General features: G+C 40.5%; 1 protein-coding gene across 1 annotated transcript in view; it reads right to left on the bottom strand.

Moving 5' to 3' along the window:
• Positions 1-15,188, bottom strand: part of itpk1b (inositol-tetrakisphosphate 1-kinase b) — a 79,351-nt gene that overhangs the window by 10,110 nt on the left and 54,053 nt on the right. Inside the window, exon 5 of the mRNA XM_034159980.1 lies at positions 3,629-3,746. Coding sequence (XP_034015871.1) covers positions 3,629-3,746 — 118 coding nt within the window. The remainder of the gene's footprint in view (positions 1-3,628; positions 3,747-15,188) is intronic.

Genomic DNA, 15,188 nt, shown 5'->3' with positions numbered 1-15,188 from the left:
CAGAGAGAGAGAGAGACAGAGAGAGAGAGCCAGAGAGAGAGAGAGAGACAGAGAGAGAGAGAGAGACAGAGAGAGAGAGAGAGACAGAGAGAGAGACAGAGAGAGAGAGAGAGAGAGAGAGAGAGAGAGCCAGAGAGAGAGAGAGACAGAGAGAGAGAGAGAGAGAGAGAGAGAGGCTTTACTTGACGACTGTTGCCATCTGGAAAACAATCCAAGATATCAAAAGTTTTGTATAAACAGAAACCATTACATTCCACCAAGTAGCATAAACTGTTTCCTCACCCTGAAACACAAAACCACGTTGGACATCAGTGCGATGCCAAAGAGCCAATGAGCAGAACTATGAATTAAACAGTGACTTTTGTCTAAAACCAATCCATTAGCGCCAGTGTGGTCCATCTCTGGTTGTTTTCTACTAAACATAACATTAAGATGAACTAATGCTTGCTCTCCAAAGAACCTCAAGTGCTTCCTTCTACTGAGTGCTATTCTCAGTCCCTAATTTGGGACCCCACTGTGACAGTGGGGTCCCAAATTAGGCTTTGACACATCACAGCTTTGCCAAGATATAAACTTCCTACTTGGGAGACTTAGCCCCTGATTTAATACACTTTTTTCACTTTCCATAAATATTCAATATTTTGGAAAATGTGGCATGGTGGAAATACACTCAACAAAAATATAAACGCAACAAATATTGTTCACAAACCAGTCTAAATCTGTGATAGTGAGCACTTCTCCTTTGCTGAGATAATCCATCCCACCTCATAGGTGTGCCATATCAAGATGCTGATTAGACACCATGATTAGTGCACAGGTGTGCCTTAGACTGTCCACAATAAAAGGCCACTCTGAAAGGTGCAGTTTTGTTTTATTGGGGGGGGATACCAGTCAGTATCTGGTGTGACCACCATTTGCCTCATGCAGTGCAACACATCTCCTTCGCATAGAGTTGATCAGGTTGTCAATTGTGGCCTGTGGAATGTTGGTCCACTCCTCTTCAATGGCTGTGCGAAGTTGTTGGATATTGACAGGAACTGGTACACGCTGTCGTATACGCCGGTCCAGAGCATCCCAAACATGCTCAATGGGTGACATGTCCGGTGAGTATGCCGGCCATGCAAGAACTGGGACATTTTCAGCTTCCAAGAATTGTGTACAGATCCTTGCAACATGGGGCCGTGCATTATCCTGCTGCAACATGAGGTGATGTTCTTGGATGTATGGCACAACAATGGGCCTCAGGATCTCGTCACGGTATCTCTGTGCATCCAAAATCGTCCATAACAGACGCCTGCCCATACCATAACCCCACCGCCACCATGGGCCACTCGATCCACAACATTGAAATCAGAAAACCGCTCACCCACATGACGCCACACACGCTGTCTGCCATCTGCCCTGGACAGTGTGAACCGGGATTCATCCGTGAAGAGAACACCTCTCCAACGTGCCAAACGCCAGTGAATGTGAGCATTTGCCCACTCAAGTCGGTTACGACGACGAACTGGAGTCAGGTCGAGACCCCGATGAGGACGACGAGCATGCAGATGAGCTTCCCTGAGCCGGTTTCTGACAGTTTGTGCAGAAATTCTTTGGTTATGCAAACCGATTGTTTCAGCAGCTGTCCGAGTGGCTGGTCTCAGACGATCTTGGAGGTGAACATGCTGGATGTGGAGGTCCTGGGCTGGTGTGGTTACATGCGGTCTGCGGTTGTGAGGCTGGTTGGATGTACTGCCAAATTCTCTGAAACGCCTTTGGAGATGGCTTATGGTAGAGAAATGAACATTCAATACACGAGCAACAGCTCTGGTTGACATTCCTGCTGTCAGCATGCCAATTGCACGCTCCCTCAAATCTTGTGACATCTGTGGCATTGTGCTGTGTGATAAAACTGCACCTTTCAGAGAGGCCTTTTATTGTGGGCAGTCTAAGGCACACCTGTGCACTAATCATGGTGTCTAATCAGCATCTTGATATGGCACACCTGTGAGGTGGGATGGATTATCTCAGCAAAGGAGAAGTGCTCACTATCACAGATTTAGACTGGTTTGTGAACAATATTTGAGGGAAATGGTGATATTGTGTATGTGGAAAAAGTTTTAGATCTTTGCGTTCATCTCATACAAAATGGGAGCAAAACCAAAAGTGTTGCATTTATATTTTTGTTGAGTGTACATGTCATTGAGCTCTGCTTGATTCAAGGAATCCAACAATATGTGATTTTATTGTATTTTATTTTTTAAAATCAGGTATATGGTTCTAAAGTTGCATGCGTAAACACACTTCCAACTTTGACCCAGTGGTGGCACTATAGTGCTGGAGGCACAGACATGGACCTTGGTGAAAAGAACGACAGGACTGGCTGCAGTAAGTGTGTCAAGTTTGGGGAGGTGATGGCTTAGTGGTTAAGCAGTGGGCTTCAGACCAGAGGATCCTCGGTTCAAACCCCAGTCTGGCCAAACAATCACTACGGACCTTTGGGCAAGGTCATTAATCCCCAATTTGCTCCTGGTGTGTAGTGAGCGCCTTGCATGGCAGCACCCTGACATCGGTGTGTGAGTGTATCTGTGAGAATGGATGAATGTGAGGCAGCATTGCAAAGCACTTTGAGCTTCTGATATAGATGGAAAAGCGCTATATAAATGCAGTCCAATTGCCATTTACCATTCAAGTTTCACAAGTTTTTGTCATGTGGTTATAGCGTTGAAACGAATGATGACAGATGGATTTGCAAACACATGCACTTATCCTGTCTGATTAGCTGATGGAAGCTAATAAATACATATAGTGCAGCGGTGGTGAAAAAAAATAGGGGGGGGGGGGGGGGGGGTTTTGAGAAACGCAACTTATTTGTTATGTAATCGTCATTGTGTCTGTTTAGCCAAAATGTCTCCTATAATTGTATTGTAAGAGGCTACTGACACTGCTGACATTCTGAAACGCCTCTAATCTATTCTTCTGACACTATCCACAGTCCCTCACGGACTCACCAACAGTGAAATAACACTTTTGAGGTTTACGCTCGCTGCCATGTATGGGGGTAAAGGAAATGTGGATGAGTCACAGGTGTGTTTATAGCCGGAGAGTGTGGGTAGGGAATGTGTTCCTGTCACTAATGTCCTGCCATCCTTTCATTTCTCTGCCTCCAGCCAAAAGACGTTGGCTGCTGATGCGTTTATGGGCTCGGCGTAGGGGTAAGGTGTCGTTGGATCTCTCAGGGAGGAACGTACACAGAGCCGAGTTCACACCGGGTTCAGGCAGGGGGAAAATGGAAAGGTGCTTTTTAGGAAAGGAATTATGACATAAGACCAAAGCTGTCGGCAAGAATTAAACATCTGCTCGGAAGCAATGAGTAACATTCTTCAAAACGAGAAATGACATCCCACAACAGCATATGCTACGCGTGTCCCCTCTGGAAACGAGAGGAAAAACAGTCGCTTTAAAATGCTGTCTTCTCCTCTAAACTTTAATCATGTTGACGGGATGACGGCGCCAGAAAAGGCCCCATCCATGGAATCACCACTCCTGCTATCATTTTAAACAACTCCTGCTTTTATGGGACAGGAAGAGACAAACTAATTGTGTCCACTTAATTGGTCAGACAGACTGTGCAGAAGTGTCTTACCTTGCATACAGCTCTCTATCCTGTGGACAAGCTGGTATGACTTGCAGCGGTCCAGCAGGGTTCGGATGGAAGGAAGGGGGTCCAGGATTATAGTCTCAGGATGTGCATCAATATAGTCCTGAAATACACACAGAGATGATTATTATTATTTTATTTATTTATTTTAAAAAAGAGACACATTTATAGTGCATCCGGAAAGTATTCACAGCGCTTCACTCCCCCCCAACATTTTATGTTATAGCCTTATTCCAAAATGAATTAAATTCATTTTTTTCCCTCTAAATTCTACTCACAACACCCCATAATGACCACATGAATGTTTAACTTTTTTTTTTGGAAATGTATTAAAAATAAAAACCAAGAAATCACATGTACATAAGTAAGTGGGTAAGTTCACAGCCCTTGCTCCATTTTAGAATAAGGCTGTAACATAATAAAATGTGGAAAAAGTGAAGCATTGGGAATACTTTCTGGGTGCACTGTAGTTATACGAGGTCTATTAGATAAGAAACCGACACTTTTATTTTATTTTTTTTAACTATATGGATTTGAATAACGTGCGATTACATCAATCATGCTTGAACCCTCGTGTGCATGCGTGAGTTTTTTTCACGCGTGTCGGTGACGTCATTTCCCTGTGGGCAGGCCTTGAGTGAGATGTGGTTCAGCCCTCTCGGCTGAATTCGTTTGTTTCACACGCTGCTCGAGATGGCGCGCATTGCTTTATCAAAATTTTTTCTGGACCTGTGAGGAATATCCGAGTGGACACTATTCGAGAAATTTAGCTGGTTTTCGGTGAAAAGTGTAACGGCTGTCGCTGTAAGGACTTCCCACAGAGCAGGACGTCGCTCAGCGCTTCCAGGCGCCGTCGTCGGCCTGTTTCGAGCTGAAAACATCCTAATTTAAGGCTTAATTCACCCAGGACGTCGTGAGAGAACAGAGAAGATTCAGAAGAGGACGGCATGAGGACTTTATGCGGACATTCCACTGTTTAAGGACATTTTTTAATGAAAGACGTGCGCGCAAATTCGCCGAGTCGTTTCCGTGATGACCCGGCGAATCTGTGTGCGCCGTGACAGGAAAAACACCTCCGTGTTGAAAACCATTTGTAAAATTCAGGCGGCTTTTGATGGCTTTCAACAAGTGAGTAACTGAGAAATTGTTTAAAAGTTGGGCATGTTCCAACTTGCCCGTTAAGGTTTCCAACGGAGGTGTTTTTCCTGTCGCGACCCCCCGCGGTCGGGTCTGGCCCGACATGCGACTCTGCCCGCACATTCTTTCATTACAAAATGTCCGTTAACAATGGAATGTCCGAATAAACTCCTCATGCCGACTTCTTCTGAAAGTTCTCTGTTCTCTGACGACTTACTGGGTCAACAGAGCCTGAAATGTGGAAGTTTTCAACTTGAAACGGCGAGACGCTGCCGCCTCGAAGCGCAGATCGCCGTCAGGCGCCGTGGCCCGTCCTTACAGCGACACTACCAGACCAAAATCTCTCATCAGCCGTTAAAATTTTTACCGAAAACCAGCTGAATTTATCGAATGGTGTCCACTCAGTTGTGCCTTACAGTTTTGAAAAAATTTTGATCAAACAAAGCAGCACTCTGAGCCATTCCTAAACAATGAAAAAAATGACGAGAGGGTGGGCGACTCCTCACTCAAAGACTGCCCACAGGTGAATGACGTAACCGACAGGCGTGAAAAAACTCTCGCATGCCCACGAGGGTTCAAGCATGTCTGATGTAATCACACGTGATTCAAATCCATATGGTTTTTGAAAAAAATAATAAGGTCAGATACTTTTCTAATAGACCTTGTATTAGTTGATTAACTGCTTTTTATGGAAAGCGGTTGAAATTTTTTTTTTTTGTGTACATGAAGGGAACAATGTAATATAATAAATGATTGTGATGGCCCAAATCTGGAGTTAATTTGTGAGTTTATTTAGAAAATGTAAATAAATAAATAAATAATGGAACAAAAACGAACAAGCAGGAGGAGGATATGATGATATCTTGAAAAAAAAAGAAGAAAAAAAAAAAAAACTGTATGGTGATGCAAGCTTTCAACAAATCTACCGTAAACGCAGTGTACTGATATTCACAGAGATATTACTGCAGTGCATTTGACGGTCAGCCATATTTCAACAAAATACTAAGTGCACTTACTGTTCACATATGTCACATGTTGAGTTGATACAAACTGTTAGCATTAAATGTAGCTGGCATATGCAAGTATGATAATCAACAGCGATGCAAATGCTAATACTAACTGCATATGCTAATGATAGCCACAGTCCTCATTTTTCTGGTAATTAATTCACCACCCTCCACAACTAGAAATGTGGTAATTCCCAGAAAACAGACGACATGTCATTTGACTGAATGTCCACCTGGACTGGGCTTTGATTTTGGCAGGCTGACAGTCCTTGGCAGAGATACGCACTCCAATAAGTACCGCTCTTGTTCATTTGAAACTATTATTCAATGTGGGAGATAAATATGTGTTAAAAAGCATATGAGGCAAATTTACATACTGATAAGGAATGTTAAATAAACAAACTGAAGTTGGCAAACCACAAGTACAAACTGCAAAGGTGAAAGGTCAACATACAAAACTGTGTGTGAGAGCTAGAAAGAGTATGAGAATCGTGGCACTGGGTCCATGCCAGTTACATCACCGCATCTCTGAATGGCTGTCTGCTAGGTAAAATAAACTGATGCTGATCTTAACTGCGCCCCTCTTCTCTGTCCCCACACCCCCCCTCTTCATTTCCCATCTCTCGCTCCTTTTTCTTCCACGCAAATTTTAACTGACTCACATCTGCTGTCAGGTGAAGCGGGCCAGAAGACACTTAGAGACGCCACAGGACGACTGCATGTGAAGTTTAACATGCAAATCAGGCAAGCATAAATATATAACGTGGGCGTTAATCTTTATGTGGAAAAATTTATACAGTAGTGTTCGGAATAATAGTAGTGCTATGTGACTAAAAAGATTAATCCAGGTTTTGAGTATATTTCTTATTGTTACATGGGAAACAAGGTACCAGTAGATTCAGTAGATTCTCACAAATCCAACAAGACCAAGCATTCATGATATGCACACTCTTAAGGCTATGAAATTGGGCTATTAGTAAAAAAAAAAAAAAGTAGAAAAGGGGGTGTTCACAATAATAGTAGTGTGGCATTCAGTCAGTGAGTTCATCAATTTTGTGGAACAAACAGGTGTGAATCAAGTGTCCCCTATTTAAGGATGAAGCCAGCACCTGTTGAACATGCTTTTCTCTTTGAAAGCCTGAGGAAAATGGGACGTTCAAGACATTGTTCAGAAGAACAGCGTAGTTTGATTAAAAAGTTGATTGGAGAGGGGAAAACTTACACGCAGGTGCAAAAAATTATAGGCTGTTCATCTACAATGATCTCCAATGCTTTAAAATGGACCAAAAAAAAAAAAAAAAAAAAAAAAAAAAAAACAGACGCGTGGAAGAAAACGGAAAACAACCATCAAAATGAATAGAAGAATAACCAGAATGGCAAAGGCTCACCCATTGATCAGCTCCAGGATGATCAAAGACAGTCTGGAGTTACCTGTAAGTGCTGTGACAGTTAGAAGACGCCTGTGTGAAGCTAATTTATTTGCAAGAATCCCCCGCAAAGCCCCTCTGTTAAATAAAAGACGTGCAGAAGAGGTTACAATTTGCCAAAGAACACATCAACTGGCTTAAAGAGAAATGGAGGAATATTTTGTGGACTGATGAGAGTAAAATTGTTCTTTTTGGGTCAAAGTGCTGCAGACAGTTTGTGAGACGACCCCCAAACTCTGAATTCAAGCCACAGTTCATGTATGGTGTTGGGCCTATATATCGCATACCAGGTATCATGGATCAGTTTGATATGTCAAAATACTTGAAGAGGTCATGTTGCCTTATGCTGAAGAGGACATGCCCTTGAAATGGGTGTTTCAACAAGACAATGACCCCAAGCACACTAGTAAACCAGCAAAATCTTGGTTTCAAACCAACAAAATTAATGCCTCGCAGATGTGAAGAAATCATGAAAAACTGTGGTTATACAACTAAATACTAGTTTAGTGATTCACAGGATTGCTAAAAAAGCAGTTTGAACATAATAGTTTTGAGTTTGTAGCGTCAACAGCAGATGCTACTATTACTGTGAACACCCCCTTTTCTACTCTTTTTTTTTTACTAATAGCCCAATTTCATAGCCTTAAGAGTGTGCATATCATGAATGCTTGGTCTTGTTGGATTTGTGAGAATCTACTGAATCTACTGGTACCTTGTTTCCCATGTAACAATAAGAAATATACTCAAAACCTGGATTAATTTTTTTAGTCACATAGCACTACTATTATTCTGAACACTACTGTATAATGCACACAGATAAAAAAAAGGAGGAAAAACACATGCAGACACCTTTAGCTTCACATGGAAGACTCATCTGTCAGATTCATCTGGCTCTATCAAGCAAAACTAATCAAAGGCATTATCATGAGTATGTCAGTCAAACATCCTTCTGCCAAAAGTTAATCAAAAATGATGAAAGCACACTAATCCTCTCACAGTTTACGAGAACACATCCCTGATGAGTTTGGCCACTTGCTTGCACATAAACACAGAAAAGAGCAGAACTTCATCTAGCAGGTGTCAGGGGACTCCAGTGTGGATAAAACACAGCGGGGCTAAAGCCTTGCTTGTACTACATTTATAGACTGTCAACGAGCACGAGGTGTGCTCCGTACTTGTACACAGATGTCATTTTCTTGAAGGGGCTTGCATATAAAAACAAAGTAAAATGTATATTTTTACTTGGTTTGGAAGTCTCATGGTTAAGGTTATATGTCTAAGGTCAAGGTCAAAGAAGTCATCTACAGTCATCTACCTGGGGCAACTGTTTGTTGTGATTTGGCGCTATATAAGAAAAAAGTTGATTGATTGATTGATTGATACAGTCTGCGGTGATATCCTCCAAATGCAATGTGCAATTTCAACCAAACGTGGTTGGTAAACTCAGGAGACCCTCTTCTCACAATGCAGGTCAAATCAAGATCACAGGTCTAAGTTCACAGTCAAATCAGAGGTCATCATATAAAGTACATTAATTAGCTCATCTTGGGAGCTATGAGATACTGAAACGCAGCATTCTACATTGATTCCTGCTTGAGTAGGGCTAACAAATGTATCAGACTTCTGATGTCACCAAGTGATGGCAAGAGAAAGGGAAAAATTAGCTGGCAACAGCAAGGCACTGCAATCGCCTGGATTCTTTGCTTAAGGTGCCCTGACACTTGCACAACTTTGATCTGCGCACTTGCACACACTTTGTCGTGGCGATCCAACCCGCTGTGTTCCCAGCTGGATGCTGCGCTTTGTGTTGCTGGACACTTTGTATATAAAATAATTATTTTGTAGCAGATTAATAATTTTCTCTCAGAGTTGGCTGTGAAAACACCTCTAATTGCTTCCGGAATCACAGGGGACCGTTTTATCTGCAGCTTTTCTCTCTCGCTCTCTTGTGCACTTAATGAGGTGGAGAAAGCATTTGGAACCGACTAAATGTTATCATTTGTAATGTTTATATTGTAATGGCTTGGTAAAACAGTTGCATGTTCAGTCCTTCTTATGAGTAGCTGTAAAAGTATGTTCACGACGATGCGGTGAACTGACGCAATCACTTGCACTCACACGCAGTGTTTTTGAACTGTTTGCGCAATGTTCACGTGAAGTTCACGTAATTAATGCGTGATGGAGATTTTGAACATTTCAAAATTTTCTTTGCGCACTTGCACAAAGCTGTGCAGTTTACACCGGTATACAATGAGTTTACTCTCCTGCACAGCAGAGTGCGTGCAAGTGCGTGGATCAAAGTTGTGCGTCAAGGCACCTTTACTTTCATACAGAAAGTTTCAAAGTGCTCTACATGACTAAACACATGAAGTTAAAAAGATATACAAATTTAAACATCCACAGGGAAAATTAAGGGTAAAACGAACCAAGACCCTGTTCCTCTAATGTCAACTACTCAGATTTATTTGCAACGGAATGATTAATCTGAAACTGATGGAACAATACATCACACATCGTAAGAATCATATAATCGCTTTTTACAAATTAGCATTGTGATAATATTAAAAGTCAACTGATCCATGTAAGAAATAATGACATTCTCCAGAAGCACAGTTTACATAAAATATAAACAGAAAACAGATAATGTCAAAGATTTGCAATTCACACTCCAGAAAAATTATTTTCTTTCATGCTCGATATAAGCAACTGATTACATTTCTGCATAGTCAGTGTGAAAAGGAATGTAATGTATTGTGACATATACGGAACCATGTCAGGTGGATCGATATGCATCGCATCACTGAGTTTGTGCATACATCCACCTCGACTGGTCATTTAAGCAAACCAAAATGTCGTTATTTGTAACAAACAGGACTACATACAAGCAATGGAAATAAAAAATAGGAAAGTGTTAAGTTATACGAAAATTAGTCAGACTTATCATTTCACCCTTAATCACGTCACTGTAGGGGAGGAAAATAATATTTTCCCAAGTCTGGCGTGCACACAGCCCACACTTTAGGCCAGTGAATCACCAGAGCGAATCCCAGCCTGACACTTTGTTTTAAGTAAAGAGCTATTTTGGAGAGGAAGGCTTATTCCTTCCACCACACAAAAAAATTATGACCACAGCTGTGTGGTGCATCAACACTTATATTGTATACAGCTCTGAACCACAAAGCTCCACTCTATTTACAAGTTAATTATTCCAAACCTCAGTTACACTCAGGTTGTGTCTCAGTGGACGACAACTGTGAAATCACAGCGCTTACACATTTACAGCTGCACAGATGTAATGTAACTGTAACACATCGAGATAGCATGTTACTCATGGCAAGAGTTAATGAATACATAAGCTGCAATAATTAATCTTGGAGTTGTTCCTGCGTTCTGGTGCTGTGTGTGTGTGCACACACGCAGGTCAATGTTCAGTTCTAATGTGCCTGCTGCTGGGAACAATCTAGTTCTTGTTTGGTTATCGTGGTGTGAGACAGCAGGGAGGTAATCAATCAATCAATCAATTTTTTTATATAGCGCCAAATCACAACAAACAGTTGCCCCAAGGCGCTTTATATTGTAAGGCAAGGCCATACAATAATTATGTAAAACCCCAACGGTCAAAACGACCCCCTGTGAGCAAGCACTTGGCTACAGTGGGAAGGAAAAACTCCCTTTTAACAGGAAGAAACCTCCAGCAGAACCAGGCTCAGGGAAGGGCAGTCTTCTGCTGGGACTGGTTGGGGCTGAGGGAGAGAACCAGGAAAAAGACATGCTGTGGAGGGGAGCAGAGATCGATCACTAATGATTAAATGCAGAGTGGTGCATACAGAGCAAAAAGAGAAAGAAACAGTGCATCATGGGAACCCCCCAGCAGTCTACGTCTATAGCAGCATAACTAAGGGATGGTTCAGGGTCACCTGATCCAGCCCTAACTATAAGCTTTAGCAAAAAGGAAAGTTTTAAGCCTAATCTTAAAAGTAGAGAGGGTGTCTGTCTCCCTGATCTGAATTGGGAGCTGGTTCCACAGGAGAGGAGCCTGAAAGCTGAAGGCTCTGCCTCCCATTCTACTCTTACAAACCCTAGGAACTACAAGTAAGCCTGCAGTCTGAAAACGAAGCGCTCTATTGGGGTGATATGGTACTACGAGGTCCCAAAGATAAGATGGGACCTGATTATTCAAAACCTTATAAGTAAGAAGAAGATTTTTAAATTCTATTCTAGAATTAACAGGAAGCCAATGAAGAGAGGCCAATATGGGTGAGATATGCTCTCTCCTTCTAGTCCCCGTCAGTACTCTAGCTGCAGCATTTTGAATTAACTGAAGGCTTTTTAGGGAACTTTTAGGACAACCTGATAATAATGAATTACAATAGTCCAGCCTAGAGGAAATAAATGCATGAATTAGTTTTTCAGCATCACTCTGAGACAAGACCTTTCTGATTTTAGAGATATTGCATAAATGCAAAAAAGCAGTCCTACATATTTGTTTAATATGCGCTTTGAATGACATATCCTGATCAAAAATGACTCCAAGATTTCTCACAGTATTACTAGAGGTCAGGGTAATGCCATCCAGAGTAAGGATCTGGTTAGACACCATGTTTCTAAGATTTGTGGGGCCAAGTACAATAACTTCAGTTTTATCTGAGTTTAAAAGCAGGAAATTAGAGGTCATCCATGTCTTTATGTCTGTAAGACAATCCTGCAGTTTAGCTAATTGGTGTGTGTCCTCTGGCTTCATGGATAGATAAAGCTGGGTATCATATGCGTAACAATGAAAATTTAAGAAATGCCGTCTAATAATACTGCCTAAGGGAAGCATGTATAAAGTGAATAAAATTAGTCCTAGCACAGAACCTTGTGGAACTCCATAATTAACTTTAGTCTGTGAAGAAGATTCCCCATTTACATGAACAAATTGTAATCTATTAGACAAATATGATTCAAACCACCGCAGCGCAGTGCCTTTAATACCTATGGCATGCTCTAATCTCTGTAATAAAATTTTATGGTCAACAGTATCAAAAGCAGCACTGAGGTCTAACAGAACAAGCACAGAGATGAGTCCACTGTCCGAGGCCATAAGAAGATCATTTGTAACCTTCACTAATGCTGTTTCTGTACTATGATGAATTCTAAAACCTGACTGAAACTCTTCAAATAGACCATTCCTCTGCAGATGATCAGTTAGCTGTTTTACAACTACCCGTAATGACGACAATCAACCAGAGATGACTGATCCTGTTTTATATCGACTACCATAAAAAGAAAAAAACATCTCTGATAAGAAACCTAATAGTTATGGTCACACCCGACTGGCAAGTGGGGCAACCCTAAAATCCAGTGTAGCAATGCAGCAGAGAGAAAAAAAAATGTAAAAAATTAAACCTCAAAATAACTGATATTGATTATTGATTTGTACTGTGAATTCAGGTGGACTTGTTTTCTTTGTGATCTGCTGATAAAGAAAAACCTACAATAGTTTTTCAAGTAACCGCTGGTTAATTTGGACTTGTTCAGTGTATCTTGTCAATAACGTTAACAATATTACTTGCTGGACAAGTCAAAAGAAATTGTTCCAAATGTGCATTTTGTTTCCAATGTGCTTATTGTGGAACATTTCAATCAACAAGGAACTATTCCTGGCACTTGCATGTTTCTTCAAGTTTACCATTTTCTCTCCCCTCCTATTGCTACTTGGACATCTTGACTGGTTTCTCTATCAGGACAACAGACCAAAAGTTGCCAGATTTTCTCAAAGTCCTTCAGCTTGTCTTTCAGAATGAATCTAATTCTTTCCAAATGAAGGTGTCTGTCAAATCTGTTAGCCAGTGTTTGAAGGAAGGGCATGTCTTTCTTTTTCGAGAGAAGTAAGATCAGTTTTTGTTTTTTGTTTTGCAGTTACAACCCTATATGTTAGAAAGCCCTATTGTGTTACATTAAGTTTCCCAAGATCATCAAAAATTCCCAAAACAATTAAAGTATGATCTGGAACTATCTGAACTTCCAAGATCACGTAGAAAAAACTGAATATGTTACACCAATACTCTTGTAGTCTGGGACATAGAGCATAGCTAAATGATAAGATAGCATCCATGGATTCACATTTCTTCTAGGAATATTCTATGGAATTTTATCTTTGAATAGTGTAATCTATGTAAGATTTTGACTTGTATTAAACAATGTCAGGCATTAATACAACACTCATGGATGCACTCTAAACTCTCCTCCCACACACTTGGGGATATCAAGGTACCAAGCGCTTTTTCCTACTCCTCCTTTATACAGTCCATTTTCAGAAGGCACATGCTTTGCAGAGTGTCAAATAATTTGGAGATTATGCAGGGTTAAATTTCTAGCTTCTCTGGAAGGGTATGTTTTCAGAAAGCTCAAGTATAAAATGACACTGAACTGTGATCAGAAATAACAGTATTATGGTACTTGGTGTTACAAGAAAGTAGCATCCAATTGTCATTGACTAAAAAAGTCATAGACATTATGTACACTCAACAAAAATATAAACGCAACACTTTTGGTTTTGCTTCCATTTTGTATGAGATGAACTCAAAGATCTAAAACTTTTTCCACATACACAATATCACCATTTCCCTCAAATATTGTTCACAAACCAGTCTAAATCTGTGATAGTGAGCACTTCTCCTTTGCTGAGATAATCCATCCCACCTCACAGGTGTGCCATATCAAGATGCTGATTACACACCATGATTAGTGCACAGGTGTGCCTTAGACTGCCCACAGTTACTATGCTTTTTACTCTTTTAAATTCATTTTATTATGAAACGGAGCAGGCCATGGCCTTAACTTTATCTAAATTCTGGGTCTTTTAGTGAAGCTTAGGGCTAGTGGCCGGCGATCACCTTAGTATTTCTTCTGTTTTTCTTGTTGCTTAACGTTGACAAATTATACTGTATTTGTTGTCTTTCCGATGACTGATTCTGTCCCAAAAAATGCCAACTTTAAAAAATTTCGAGTTTCACCCACCACAAAGTTTCCTTTTGGTGAGTCATTCTCACATGTAAAATTGTTTGCCAATCAGAAATTATTTAGAGGTGACTCAAGGTCACCAAACATTGAAAATCTACCTGTGACAATCAGCATTGGTGCAATATTTGAAATGTCACATCTCTGCCACTGTTAGAACTATTAGATCACTACTTTTCATTTGTGTACAATTTCCTTTGGTAATTTAGAAATTAGCAGCAGATCTGGTGCCTGATGGTTACTGCAGTGAATATACAATTCCAAACTTCATCAGAGATAGTTTTTCCTTACTGTCACCTGTGTGCTTGCTCTAGGGGTTGGTAAGGTTAGACCTTGTGTGAAGTGCCTTGAGCCAACTTTGTTGTGATTTTGGCGCTATATAAATGAAAATAAATTGAAATTGAAAATTACTAGTAATGCGTAGCCTAATCCCTCTTAACAAAGAGTGAACTCCAACTCTAGTAACTAACAGTGGTTGAACTCTTGATGCTTAAACATATTCAGCTAGTAGCTCTACATTTGTAAAACCTATAACTAAACCTATTTTGGTCTCAACATTAAAAATGTATTTAATCCTTAAATACATTGAAAGAATATGCAAACTCCAAAGATTTAGTAGTCCTATTGTCAAACAAAAATTCCAAGGCTTATATTCGTTCGGACCCACCTATGGACCCTATACTGTGTTTCTCGCCCACCCTCAACAGCTTGAACCATAATGTCTTAACTGAAAAGAAAATTTTATGTATTCAGAAGAGCATATCAGCTTGTCTTGAAAAAAAAGTATTACTATCCCCAATTGAAGTCAGCATTCAGGTAGGTGGGCAAGCAAAAAACAAAAAAACAAAAAAAAAAAAACAGAGGGAGTTAATTGTTTTTTTTTTAAAAAGAGCCACATCAAATATTCAAATTCAGTTACCTATTATGTCAAACTGAAATTGTTCCTGTAAGTGTGTTTAAGATATAAACTTC

Source organism: Thalassophryne amazonica, chromosome 19 (assembly GCF_902500255.1).
Source record: "Thalassophryne amazonica chromosome 19, fThaAma1.1, whole genome shotgun sequence".
Classification (NCBI taxonomy): domain Eukaryota; kingdom Metazoa; phylum Chordata; class Actinopteri; order Batrachoidiformes; family Batrachoididae; genus Thalassophryne; species Thalassophryne amazonica.
Note: the sequence above shows the minus strand (reverse complement) of the source record. Positions and strands in the feature narration are given on the sequence as shown.